This window comes from Mastigoproctus giganteus, chromosome 5, assembly GCF_048544385.1.
Source record: "Mastigoproctus giganteus isolate SK-2022 chromosome 5, ASM4854438v1, whole genome shotgun sequence".
Classification (NCBI taxonomy): domain Eukaryota; kingdom Metazoa; phylum Arthropoda; class Arachnida; order Uropygi; family Thelyphonidae; genus Mastigoproctus; species Mastigoproctus giganteus.
Window position 1 is genome coordinate 11289249 of NC_143579.1, and position 12816 is coordinate 11302064.

Below are 12816 nucleotides of genomic sequence, written 5' to 3' on the forward strand. Positions count from 1 at the left end.
AGCACATGTAGAGCAGTGTCCATTTATTACCACTCTGCCATCTTCCACTCAACCATCCCTTTATCCATTGCAGTAACTTGCCCTTAATGCCATACCACTCCAATTTGCACAGCAGTCTTCCATCTGCAACAATATCAAAAGCTTTCCTGAAATCCAAGTAGGTGATATCAAAATTATTTTTTGCATCCAGTTCCTTTGTTACCACATCATAGTATCCAATCAAATTGGTCAGACAAGACTTCCCCTTTACAAACCCATGCTGTGTCTGAACTATTACTGCTGTCTTGTCTAGGCAATCCTGTATCACCTCCTCAGCTATTGACTCCATTATGTTCCACGGAATAGAAGTTAAACTAACAGATCTATAATTATTTGTGTCACCCTTTGAACCCCCTTTGTGAATTGGGGATATATTTGCACACACATCTCCAGTCCATGTCCCCATGGACTGGAGATGTGCATCAGATTTATGTTTAACTTCAACAATTTCTCCTCCACTTTGCTCTCAGTTATCACAAAATTACTTCGCTCCCTGTTACAGTTTGATAAACTTCTGGCATTGCCCTCCTTGAATAACTCCTCATGTGTGAATGTAGATGAAAAATACTCATTCAGTTCGACAGCTATCTGAGAATGATCATCTACAGTCCACTCATTGAGTGGACCAATCTAATTCATCCCTTTCCTTTTTAGAGTTTATATAAGTAAAGAACGCTTTGCTGTTTTTCTTTGCATCCTTTGCCAAAGATTTCTCATAATCTGCTTTTGCCCGCCTAACCTCCTTTGTGACTTGATTACAGACTAGCTTATATCTGCCATAGGCTTCTGTGTCACCTGATATAAATGCATCCAATGTATTTATATATATTGGATACATTTATATGCATCCCATGCATTTTTCTTTTCTGCCACGAGCTTCATTAATTCATCCAACATCCATTTAGGCCTGAACCTTGAACAGTATTTCTTAGTTGGTACGAAAAGCCTAGTAGCCTCCAAATTAAGTCCCTAAATGCTTCCCATTTAGAATTCACCATTGGTAACATCATCAGTTGATCCCACTGTATAGAATTTAAAAACTGTCTGAGTACACTGTAGTCAGCTTTACAAAAACCTTCCTTTTACCCTTGATGGAAGTTACATCTTTAAGTAAATCCCTCATCAGTACACTGTGATCACTGTCACCTAGTGGTTTCTGCACCTCCGTAGCCAGGTGGGAAGGAGCAGCAGTGCGTAGCACACGCTTCTTGATTAGACCGCAGTTCGAGCCCATCACCACCAAATACGGAGAATGCGGAAAGGTCAGGGAATGACCACCGCATATCCCGGAGCAATATGGCCTTAGTTGCTAATGCTCCTAAAAACCAAATAACAACAATAACCTAGTGGTTTCTTTACTTACAAATTCTTAATGCATGAATAATCACTGCTGATAATCAGATCAAGGGTATTACTCCCTCTGGTTGCCTCTCAAACATGTTGCTTTAGAAAACAATCCTCCAATAAATCCACAAAAGTCTTGCTAGCATGTGAGTAACCAACCAACAAGTTCCAGTCAATATCTGGAAGGTTAAAATTCCCCATTACAAGACAATCTGATTTACTGGCCAATTCTATTTCTCTGCACAACTGTTCATTGTACTCATCACAGTCATTAGGCCTATAACATACTCCTACTGTCATTTTCCCTTTCCCAGTGTTTATGTTACACCAAACAGACTCAACATTGCACTGTCTACCTGTGTCAACTGGATGCACTTCCTTAGATTTTAACCCCTCCTCCCTTCCTACCCTGTCTGTCCTTTCCGTACACATTGTATTCCCCAAATTCTAATTCTGCACTGCTTATATCTGTGTGACACCATGTCTCTGGTATCCCAACAATATCTGCCTTTGATGTCTTGATCAGCACTTCAAATTCATCAATTTTGTGTACTATACTTCTAGCATAAGTGTACATGCAAGTATACGTTCACTTGTTCTTACAATTAGTTACCCTAACACAGCCCATGTATTTACTTGTTCCATGATGACTCCCAGCAGCTCTCGAAGTCCCCATCAACTTGCTCTCTAGGCTGCTGCTAATTACAATAGAAGCAATGCAAGAATCACTTTTGCCTCTACCTGTGGCTACTGTTAACCTTTTAGTCTATGTATTCCCCCAAGCTAGCAGTTTTCCGACCCACCTAACACTGCCTCGATAGCATTAGCATATATTCTTGCACTCTTTCTATTTAAGTGTACCCCATCCCTCTAGAAGTAGTCTCTCCTGTCAACAAGCACAGACCAGGTGAAAAAAATTCTACTTCTTGAGCCTTGCACAATCTCTCCAGGGCCAAATTGATCGACAAGGCTCTCATCATATACTCCTTCCTATCGTGTCTGGGAAGAATTGCAGACACTTTCAAATTTAACCACAACTTGCAACTTTTTTTCCAGCATTGACCTGTACTTGTTAAGTAAATCTGCAGATCTCTTACTCTTAAGGTCATTAGTGCCAACGTGTACAATAATATCACCTTTTGTGCCCTTAAAAGATGATATCTGACCATAAAACGTCATCAACTTTTGCCTCTGACAGACATACCCTGGTTCTGTTCCACCTATCCTTTTTGCATAATATATTCCCCATCTTCCTAACAATAGAGTCACCAATAATAACTACACAATAAAGTTTAATTTTTGAGAGGCAAGCCCTTAGCTCTTGATCAAAAGGTAGAAAATGCATTGTAGAAAATCGCATATGTAAAGAATTATATGTTTGGATATAGAACAAAAAATATCAACTTAGAATTTACTGATTTTTCCAATACTGAAAGAAACCTAAATGATATGAAATGCAAATATGGTATTTTGTATCATTTCTGGAGTGAGTTTCTTGAAAACATCTTTGTGGCCTCGAGCAGTGTTTTGTGAAATTTTTGAAAATTCAAAAAATAAAAACTTTGTACCTAAATGATTTTAAATGTTAATTTTCTCTTATTTTCACTGAGATGTTCAATTTTTTTTTTTTTTTCCCAATGTGCTTAAAGCACATTGGAAAAGCTTATAGTTATGGTTCAGTGGACTAATGTGAGTAGTGGAGTCTGCCTACATTCAGTGTTGGGCCCATTATTGTTTTCTGTATTTATCAATGATATTGATGATGGCTTAATGTCAAATGAAATGGGAAGGGTTTATTTTTTATTTATTTATTTATTATTATTTTTTTTTTCTGATGTTGTATAAGCTAGCTTTCTTGCATCATATATCTCTACTAATGCTAATTCGATATACTTGTGGCATCCCCAACCCTAAAATATCTCTTGTGTGTGAACAAAGATGCAAAATATCTATTCAGTTTGTCAGCAACCTGAGACATTAACATGATTCATCCCTTTCTTTCTAGTGCTTAAATAAGTATTCTTTCTAATTTTCTTTTCCTTTGTAATTAGAGTGGACTTCTCATAATTTGCCTTAGCTTGTCTAACTACCAATGTGACTTGATTGCAGACTAGTTTATGCATACTGTGATTTTCTATATCCCCTGATAATTTATACGCACTCCATGTATTTTTCTTCTTTACCACTGGTCTCATCAGTTTATCACATCCATCTAGATTTGAGCCTTGAAGGGTATCTCTTGGCTGGCATTAAAAAAAAAGCCTAGTAGCAAACGTGATTACTTCCTTCAATGCTTTTCATTGAGCATTTGCTGTTGATAATATCACCAGTTTGTCTCCTGAATAGAATTTAAAACTACCTGAGACCATTGCAGTCACCTTTACAAAAGCAAAAAGCTCATCCCTTTATCCTTGACAGTCATTATATCTTTAAGTAAATCCCAAATCAATGCACTGTGATCACTGCCACATAGTAGATCTTTTATATGGAGATTCTTAATGCATGAAGAGTCACTGCCGATAATCATTTCACAAGTGTTGCTTTCTCTCATTGTCTCTCTAACGTGCTGTTATAGAAAACAGTCATCTAATAAATCCAGAATAGGCACATCAACTTCAGTCTAGGCAGTACATTTTAAATTACTCTACATGTATTTTGGCTTCTCACTTCCAATTTGTATTTCATTCCTTTTATTCCGATATTTATAAAAGTAGGGTTCCCATTTGTTTTAAATTAAAAATAAAGAAAAGTGTATTTGTTTTAGCAGTGCCTTCAGGAAAACAAAAAGGTAAGTCTAATCTATCCAAAATATTACTATAAATCACCTAACATGGTCACACATGCTAACCACTGGACCATGGTTCAGTGGTTAGCATGCATGACCACAATTAAGCATTAAGCAAAATTGTAGATTTGAGCCTCTGCACTGCCACAAAATGTGCATGGCCCTTTCTGACTATGGTACTGAATATCCATTTGCCCTTAATAATTCAATATGTATGCATTCAACTCTTTTGGCTTTGGTCATCTGGAGAATAAACACAAAATTATTTATTTATTTATAACATTCTGCATCCAGAAAAAATTCATAAAAATGTCTAACCAGTCACAGTTTAATGAGCATATTGAACTGAAAAATGATTTTATGCTTAGTAATCTGCAACCTTGCTTACGTCTCATCTGTCTACGTGGCTTAATACATCATTGGTCTCCTTAAAGAAAACACTCAGTGGTGATACTTTCACATCTTGAATTCACCAGCGACCAGTACAGTTTTATGGGATAATGTCTCTTATGACATGATGGGACTGCTGCTACAGATGCTTGCTTTTTACTAGGTGCATCTGCAAACTGTTTCGTTTCAATGACCCTTTTAATTAATAAATAAATAAAAGTCGATGATTAATTATGTATATTATATTATAAAATAAAATAATATAATTTACACTTTAAAGACTAAAAAAATTTTTTAGTTAATGATCAAAACATGAATAATAAGGTACAGGTGTACTTAAAATGGCAATCAGAATAAATAGCAGATTTTACATTATTTTCTTTTGTCCAACTATTTTTTTGCACACAGGATGTCATAAATTCTTGATACATACTTGGAGGCCTGTTGCTCAGTCATGTGTTACTAATCTCCGAAGATTTTTTATTGGGGAAACTCCAGAACTTGATGATTTGCTATATGTGGGGGTTCCATCATCTTTTCAGGTATTCCATTATAAATTAATTTAATACATAAAAGCTAATCTGTATGGCATTTATATTAATTATATGAATTTTTTTTTTTCCCCTTTTCAGAGGGTTATTGATGATTTGCCTAGGTTCAAAAAGATTTCAGAATGACTGGCTGTATAATTATATACAAGCGCTCTCCTACTTATGAACAGTTAGGTTTCTACGTGCCATTCATAAGTCAAATTTACATAATAATGTTACCACATTATTATGTAAAAATTTTATTCAAATTGTTAAAAAATAAAAGGAAACAAAAAATAGAACTTGTTAAAGAAAAAATCACATTTTTATTTTAAATTACATTGTTTTACATTAAATAAGCATGAATAATTTATCATTAATCATCATCAGAAGAACTGTAGAAAGGTGAGGAAGGTGTTTCAAAAGTTGGCCAAATAACACCTAAAGATGTTGATAGTATTGGATCTAATCTTCCTGTTTCTTATTGGTTCTCTTGAAAAAAGAATCCAGTGAAGTTTACGTTGTGGCCTTCTTTTTATCATAAATAATTTTGCAACAAGACATTGCTTCATGTGCATTTGCAGACACTTTCATAAATCTATTTAAGTTTGGATTGGATCCTGAGACTCGAATAATGATAGTCTCTTTTCCATCAAACTGAAGCCCTCTGCCATATAGTTTATGGTAAATCTTTTGCATTCTTCAACTTGTTCTTCAGTATTGTTTTCAAGCCTCTGTGATTCTAGTTCCATTCAATCTTCATTTGTAAACTCCTAGGTATGTGAACATATCAACTCATTAAAGTCCTCTTCTGTCAGATCTAGTTCAAGTTCTGTGCCCATCTGGACAAAATCCATTAATATACAGTGAAACTTCCCTTTAACGGACAGCCATGGGGAACGAAAATGTGTCCGTTAGACAGAAGTGTCCGCTAACAAGAAGTCTGAGGGAGAAAAAAAAAAAGAAAGAAAAATCGTTAAATGTTTAATGTAAAATTAAATTAAAATATATACAGATTTTTAACAATACTTTTGTAAATAATATACAATTACATACACAAGAGATAAAGAAAAATCGTTAAACGTTTAATGTAAAATTAAATTAAATTATATACAGATTTTGCACAATATTTTTGTAAATAATATACATACAATTGTGCTATGCATATTATGACTTTATCTTAAGAAAAATAGATACAGTAATCACTTATTTTCTTCTGCACCTTCTTCCGGCTGATAATTTTGTTTTCAACATTTGTTTGGAGTGAAGAAACCATCGAAAGTCCTTCAGTATCTTCTTCAGCGGCGAAAAACATTTTTAAACGATTGATTTGTATGAGCGCTTCTTCTATTTTCATCGGTGGTTCGTCGTTAATATGTTCTTCGACAGAATGACCTCCTTCCATTTCTTCATCCTCATGAGGAACTTCTTGAAAAATATCGATGATAATGTCGTTGATATCTAGAGCACCATCTTCTGTAGTGAGGTTTGAGTCTATATCTTTGTAGCCAGGGTCACTTGCAGCGGAAGTATTCTTCTTAGTGCTCCACATTGCTATTCACAACTTCAGTTTTTGCGTTTGAGAAGCCAGACTTTACAAAACAGTTCACGACAGTTTGTTTTCTAATTGCGTTTACTGAAGAGGAAATACATCGAATCACATCTAGGATGCTGATTTTCTTTGCAAGGTCACTCGCACATGTTACATCGTTCATGTTTGCAATGAGATGTCTTCAAACACATTTTCTGTAGTGAAGTTTAAATTTTTTTATTATCCCTTGATCCAAGGGCTGACACTCTGCAGATGTGTTTGGTGGCAGAAAAACGATTTGAATGTTGGACAATTCAATGTGCGGGTGAGATGCAGCATTATCCATGAAAAGAATAATTTTTCTGTTTTGGATGAATCATGTTTTGGTTAAAGTGACTTATCCATTCGCTCATGATATCTCGTGTCATCCACGCTTTTTTATTAGACTTCCAGTCAACATTCAAAAGATTCAACTTTATGCCCTTGAAACAACGAGGATTTTGTGGTTTTCCTATAACAAGAGGTTGTTCAAAGTCTCCCAGCATATTTGTACACAATAGTACAGTCAAGCGTTCCTTAGAAATTTTTCCGCCCTGCCACTTTTCGTTTTTAAGACTCATTGTTTTTTCAGGAAGAGCTTTAAAAAACAACCCTGTTTCATCACAGTTGTAAATATCCTTAGCTTTAAAATCAACAGATCCAATCTTCCAATTTGACGGTCCACTCTGTTAGAACCCCAGTATCAACAGATCCACCTTCACCACTTACGGTTTTCCAAGAAATTTTATGCTGAGTTTTGAACTTGTCTAGCCATCCCACAGAAGCTTTGAACTCATTTACTCCCATAGATTTCGCAACCTCCAAAGCCTTTTCTCTAATAATAGGCCCATTAATGGGAATTTTTTTAGCACATGCGCGACAAATTTGAAGTCCAACAATTTTCGGGAATGATTTTTGAACCTGATCATTTCCGTGTTGCCAAAATTGTTTGAACAGTTCATTTTTTTTCTTTAGGATGTCGCTTACCTGCATCTTCCCGATTTTGAATTTTGCAGCGAGATTGCGAACACTATTTTTTTGCCGATCATACGCCTTAATGAGTTCGACTTTATCTTTTAAAGTTAAATGTTTACGAGAAGACATTGTGCACTTCACACGACACTGAACAAAACTGAAACTGAAAAGACGAAAGGCCGACCATATCCCCCCCTCCCTGCACACGCCGAATTCATCAGAAGTTTTACACGTGCCTTAAAATTCTTGAAAAAGGGTTTAGAACCGCGACGTAAACCTTGATAAAATTCAGAGAATTGGAAATAGAAAATAAACACACGATTGGGGCAATACGTGGAAGAAATGTTCCTAGAAAAAGGGCCGTGAGCTCGCCCGCTGTCCGTTATGGGGAGATCAAATTAAGTGCTAATCTAAACGAAACAGTGCAGATTGCCTGTCCGCGTCCGTTACAGAGAATGTCCGCTAGACAGAAGCTGCAAACATGTTAAAACCAATGGAGGTGAGTTGGGGAATTTGAAAATGTCCGTTGTAGAGAGATGTCCGTTAACGAGAGGTGTCCGTTAGGAGAAGTTTCACTGTATGTGTCTCATTATCAACTTTCTCAAATTGTTAATGAACATGGGGAATAAGTGTTTCCATGCACCATTCGTGTTCATATTTGTTACTTCGTGCCAGGAAGCATCAATGTTCTTTAAAGCCTTGTAAATATCATAGTCTTTCCAAAACTGTTTCAGTGTTACTCCATTATCATCTTCTGTTGCCATTACTGCCTGTCTGAATCCAGTGAAGTTTACATCTTAGATGATATTTCTTGATGGACATTATCAAGCAAAAGGAGGATTTTAAAAGGCAACTTGTTCTGGTTGCAATAGTTTTTAACCTCAGGAATGAAATGGTGGAAAAAATAATCTTCAAACAAAGAAAGTGTAATTCAGGCTTTGTTGTTAGTTTTCCAAATGACAGGTAGTAAAGCTTTGGTTATGTTTTTAAGTGCCCTTCAATTTTCAGAATGACAAACTAATAGGGGTTTAAAATCTCCTGAATTATTTCCACTAAATAGGATAGAAATTAGATCTTTTTAAGCTTTAAAACCAGGCATACTCTTCTTTCTCCTTGCTGATATATATTCTATCAGGCATCCTCTTCCAAAATAAACAAAACATGTTTCATCTGCATTAAAAATTTGTTGAGGTAGATACCCCTTTTTCTTGATAATTTCTTGATAAACCTACGCAAGTACTGCAGAAAATTATTTTGCAGCCACTGTATGCACACTAGCCGCCTTGCCACTCATGATGTTATGTAGATTTGAACAAATCTTGAATTTGTGAAACCACCCACGACTTGCAGTAGATATTTCATCATAAACATTTTTGCCTTGCTTAAGCTTTCAAACTTTGAATAAACTTCTCTTGAATAGCCTTCTCTTGAATTATTATTAGACTAATAGGCATTCAAAATTTATTCTGATCCTCTAACCTCATAACCAATACCTTTTCCATTTCATCCATGACTTTTTTTTCATGTTCTCTATCCTTTAGAATCATTGCCACCATTGATCGATTCATGCCATATATACATGTGCACAACATCTTTCGTATTCTCACTGCCTTCGCATTTCTTTATTATTTTTGCCTTCTTTTCCATTGTGATTGTATAATGCTTCTTACTAAAGCTTCAGCATCCTTACTCTTGTGTTTATTGGACATGATATGGGTTCATATTATTCAAATAAAAAATAAAGTAATGTACATCAAATGTGGTATGCACTAACCCAACAAACTGACTAACAGTGATGACTGTGCATGTGATAACACTGAGGAACAGCTTTGTTCATATCTCCAAAAGTTTGTAAGTTGAAAGTTCATAAGTTGGAAACACCTGTATCTAGTATTGCTGCAATATACAGGATGATTAATAAGATCTGCAAATTTAAAAACTCTAAAATGAACAAATCTATTGGAAATTTTGTTGCAAGAATTTAAAAAAGAAGATAATCCCTCTGGTGAAAATGTGGTTATTCAAAATTATTGTGGTGATTAAAAAACATTTATTTCATTTCATTTAAATTATTAGACATCTGGCAACAACTATGTTTGCTAGTCTTTTAAAATTTTTAGCACTTGATATGAATAAATTATTATAAAGATGCCATTTCCCATACAAGATTGCATTAAGGCCAATCAGTAATACATATTTTAAATGGAGTAAAATCTTCAGAAATATATAGAAGAACGGAGTAAAAGTTCAATCAAATAAGTTTTGCTGAAAGAAAAGTTTAATAATTGATAAAATATTCAAAAGTGGTCAGACAAGTGTAGATTTTCAGCATATTGGCAGGCCTAGCATCTCCACTACAGACCCAAATTATCAGCTTATAAAAATACCTTATTTTTGGAAATCGAAATATCACTCTGTACCAAATAGTCATACATTCAATATGAGATGGTGCATATTATATCATTTGTGACAAACATAATTTCAGGATACAAACTCAGTGTTCCCACTGAGTTTGTGTTCACTAACAAATAGAAAGATTTTAAATGGTTGCAAAAGATTTTGCAGGTTCTCAAACAAATATCATCCTCAACATTCAGGTAAAGGGTGATGTATTTTTTATCATATTGTTACCAATGATAAAAACTTCTTGAGAAATAGAGATCCAATCAGTGGAATGAAGGTACACATTATCAACACTAAATAGGAAATGTCAACATGAAGCTCTACAAGTAAAAGAGTTTTGGTCTTATAATTATTGATTTTTTTTAAGGAAAAAAATGTGATATGCACTAACCTAACAAACTGACTAACAGTGATGGCTGTGCATGTGCACACTGATGAACAGCATTGCTTGTATCTCCTACATGGTGTTCTGAAAGGAGTTAAATTTAAGAATGATGGTCTTTTAAAATATTTTGAAATATTTTAAAATATTTTGGCCATATATGCTCCAAAAATGATCCTTTAGATTTTTAGCCTTTTGGACACTTACCCATCAAGTGTATAAGTTATTTGGCATTGCTATTCCCCAAGTGTAAAAACCATGCATTTTTCTGCAGTGCATTAAAACACAGCTGCCACCCTTTCTAATCATGCCTGAAGCCTGTTCATTAACACTCCACATTAACAGCTCTCCAAATCTTTACAATATTGGCAAATTTTGAAATCACATTCTCAATTCCTTTTTTTAATGTTATTTACACATATCAGAAACAACTGTGGTTCAAAGAACTGAGCCTTGGGGGAACCACCAACTTCCGATGTTGCACAAATCAGAAGAATAGCATTAATCTAGCCATATAGTGCAAGGAAGCCACAGAATTTTGCTGCACTGGCCAAAAAAAAAAAAAAAAAAAAAAAGTAGATAAGAATTGCCTTATACAGTGGGACTATGACCTTCCTATCACTACAGCATAATGTTGAAAAATCATCAATAAGACACAGTAGACTTTCCTGGCTACCTGTTTACACTGCTCAGAAAACTTCATATCTGCTTGTATCATAACTCCCAAATCAAATCCCTTTTTCCCTCTACTGTTTTTAATTCAACCCCACCAAGTGTATAATTTATTTTGGGGTTGCTAAGACCTTGCATTTTTTTTTTTTTTTTTTTATGTGAACCCCAAACACGAGAGTTATTAGAACCTATAGTACTTGGTACTGTGCTTGGGTTGGAGGTTGAGAAGACGAAAGAAGATATTTGTTGACATTGGACTTGAACTTCTGTAAGTTGTAATTTTCAGGAAATACGTATGAAGGAAGGTTGTTCCAGAAAATGGCAGTTGAATGAATAAATGAGGAAGATGAAAAGTTGGTTCTGTGGGTTTGAAGTTGGACAGTAAATGGATGTTGCCTGGTGGCGGCACGTGTTTGGACTGTTTTGAAAGAGGGAGCGGAAATTATAGAAGCCAATTCAGAAGAACAGTGCCCATGGAAGTATCTGTAGGAAGAGGCATGCAGCAGAAACAGTACGTCTATGAGAAAGCGAGTGGAGAGACTCTGTTAGAGATGAATCATTAATTAACCTAACTGCCCTCTTCTGAATGGAATCAAGAAGCCTGAGAGAGGTTTTGGGGCCACCACCCCAGATGTGGGAACAATATTCCATGGCAGGGCGGATTTGCGATTTATATAGAGTGAGCAGCTGTTTGGAAGAAAAGTAACGCCAAGAGCAAAAGAGAAAACCAAGTTTTTTAGATGCAGAGGAAGCAATATTTGTAATGTGCTTGTGCCAAGAGAGATTAGAAGTCAGGGTAATCCCCAAAAGAGATATATCATTTTGCCTAGAAATCGGAGTGTCACTAAAGATAAGCATAGGAGCAGAAGAATCCTTTTTGCGAGATATAAGACAAGACTGAGTTTCAGAAGGGTTGAAATCAACTAAGTTGTCTAAGTTGAAGATCGGCATTTAAGGAATTGGTAGCAGATTTTCGAGATGTTGAAGCTGATTGAGCAGGACAAGGTTTCTCAAAATGAAAAGTGGAATGCAATGTGCTATCATAGGCAAAACTATGGATAGGATTTCCAGTCAATGGAAGAAGGTCATTAATATACAAGAGGAAAAGAGTGGGGGAAAGAACTGAACCTTGGGGGACACCAGCATTAGTGAAGAAGTTAAAGACAGAGAGCCATCTACCATCACCCTCAGTGAGCGATCAGAGAGAAAACTGGATAACCAATTACTAAAAACAGTTGGCAAACCATAAGATGAAAGCTTGTTTAGAAGACCTTTATGCCAAAAGCGCAACTACTTGTGTTTCACCGAACCTTTCCATTGAATTAGTCCATAAATGGGTAACATAAGCCAGAATATCACCAGTGGATCGACACTGATGGAATCCATACTGGCGATCGTAAATCAGACGGAAGGTTTCTAGGTATTTAAGAGTTGGCGGTTAATTGATTTCTCCATTACTTTAGAAAGAGTAGAAGTAATTGCAATGGGACGTTAATTGGATGGGAGGGATTTGTCACCCTTTTTAGGAACTGGCTGGATATGAGCAAATTTCCAAGCAGAAGGAAAAACACCTTTGGAATAAGAAAGTGAAAAAAGGCGGCAAAGAATAGGAGTAAGACCTGGAGCTTCCTTAGCATCGAGATTCATCAAAATCCTTCTGATATCCTTTTGATGGAAGACCACAGGAGGCATTGAATGGAGCGTGTTGGGAATGGTGGGAGGTGTT

At 35.7% G+C, this 12816-nt stretch overlaps 1 protein-coding gene across 3 annotated transcripts in view; it reads left to right on the forward strand.

Moving 5' to 3' along the window:
• The window catches only part of LOC150085169 (tectonic-like complex member MKS1), a 502024-nt gene that overhangs the window by 445096 nt on the left and 44112 nt on the right, over positions 1–12816 (forward strand). For 2 of the 3 annotated variants that reach the window (XM_090373059.1, XM_090373060.1), the window contains one exon: positions 4967–5100. The exons of the other annotated variant lie outside the window; for it this stretch is intronic. In XM_090373059.1, the coding sequence (XP_090229185.1) occupies positions 4967–5100 (134 nt within the window). The remainder of the gene's footprint in view (positions 1–4966; positions 5101–12816) is intronic. 3 annotated transcript variants of the gene reach the window in all.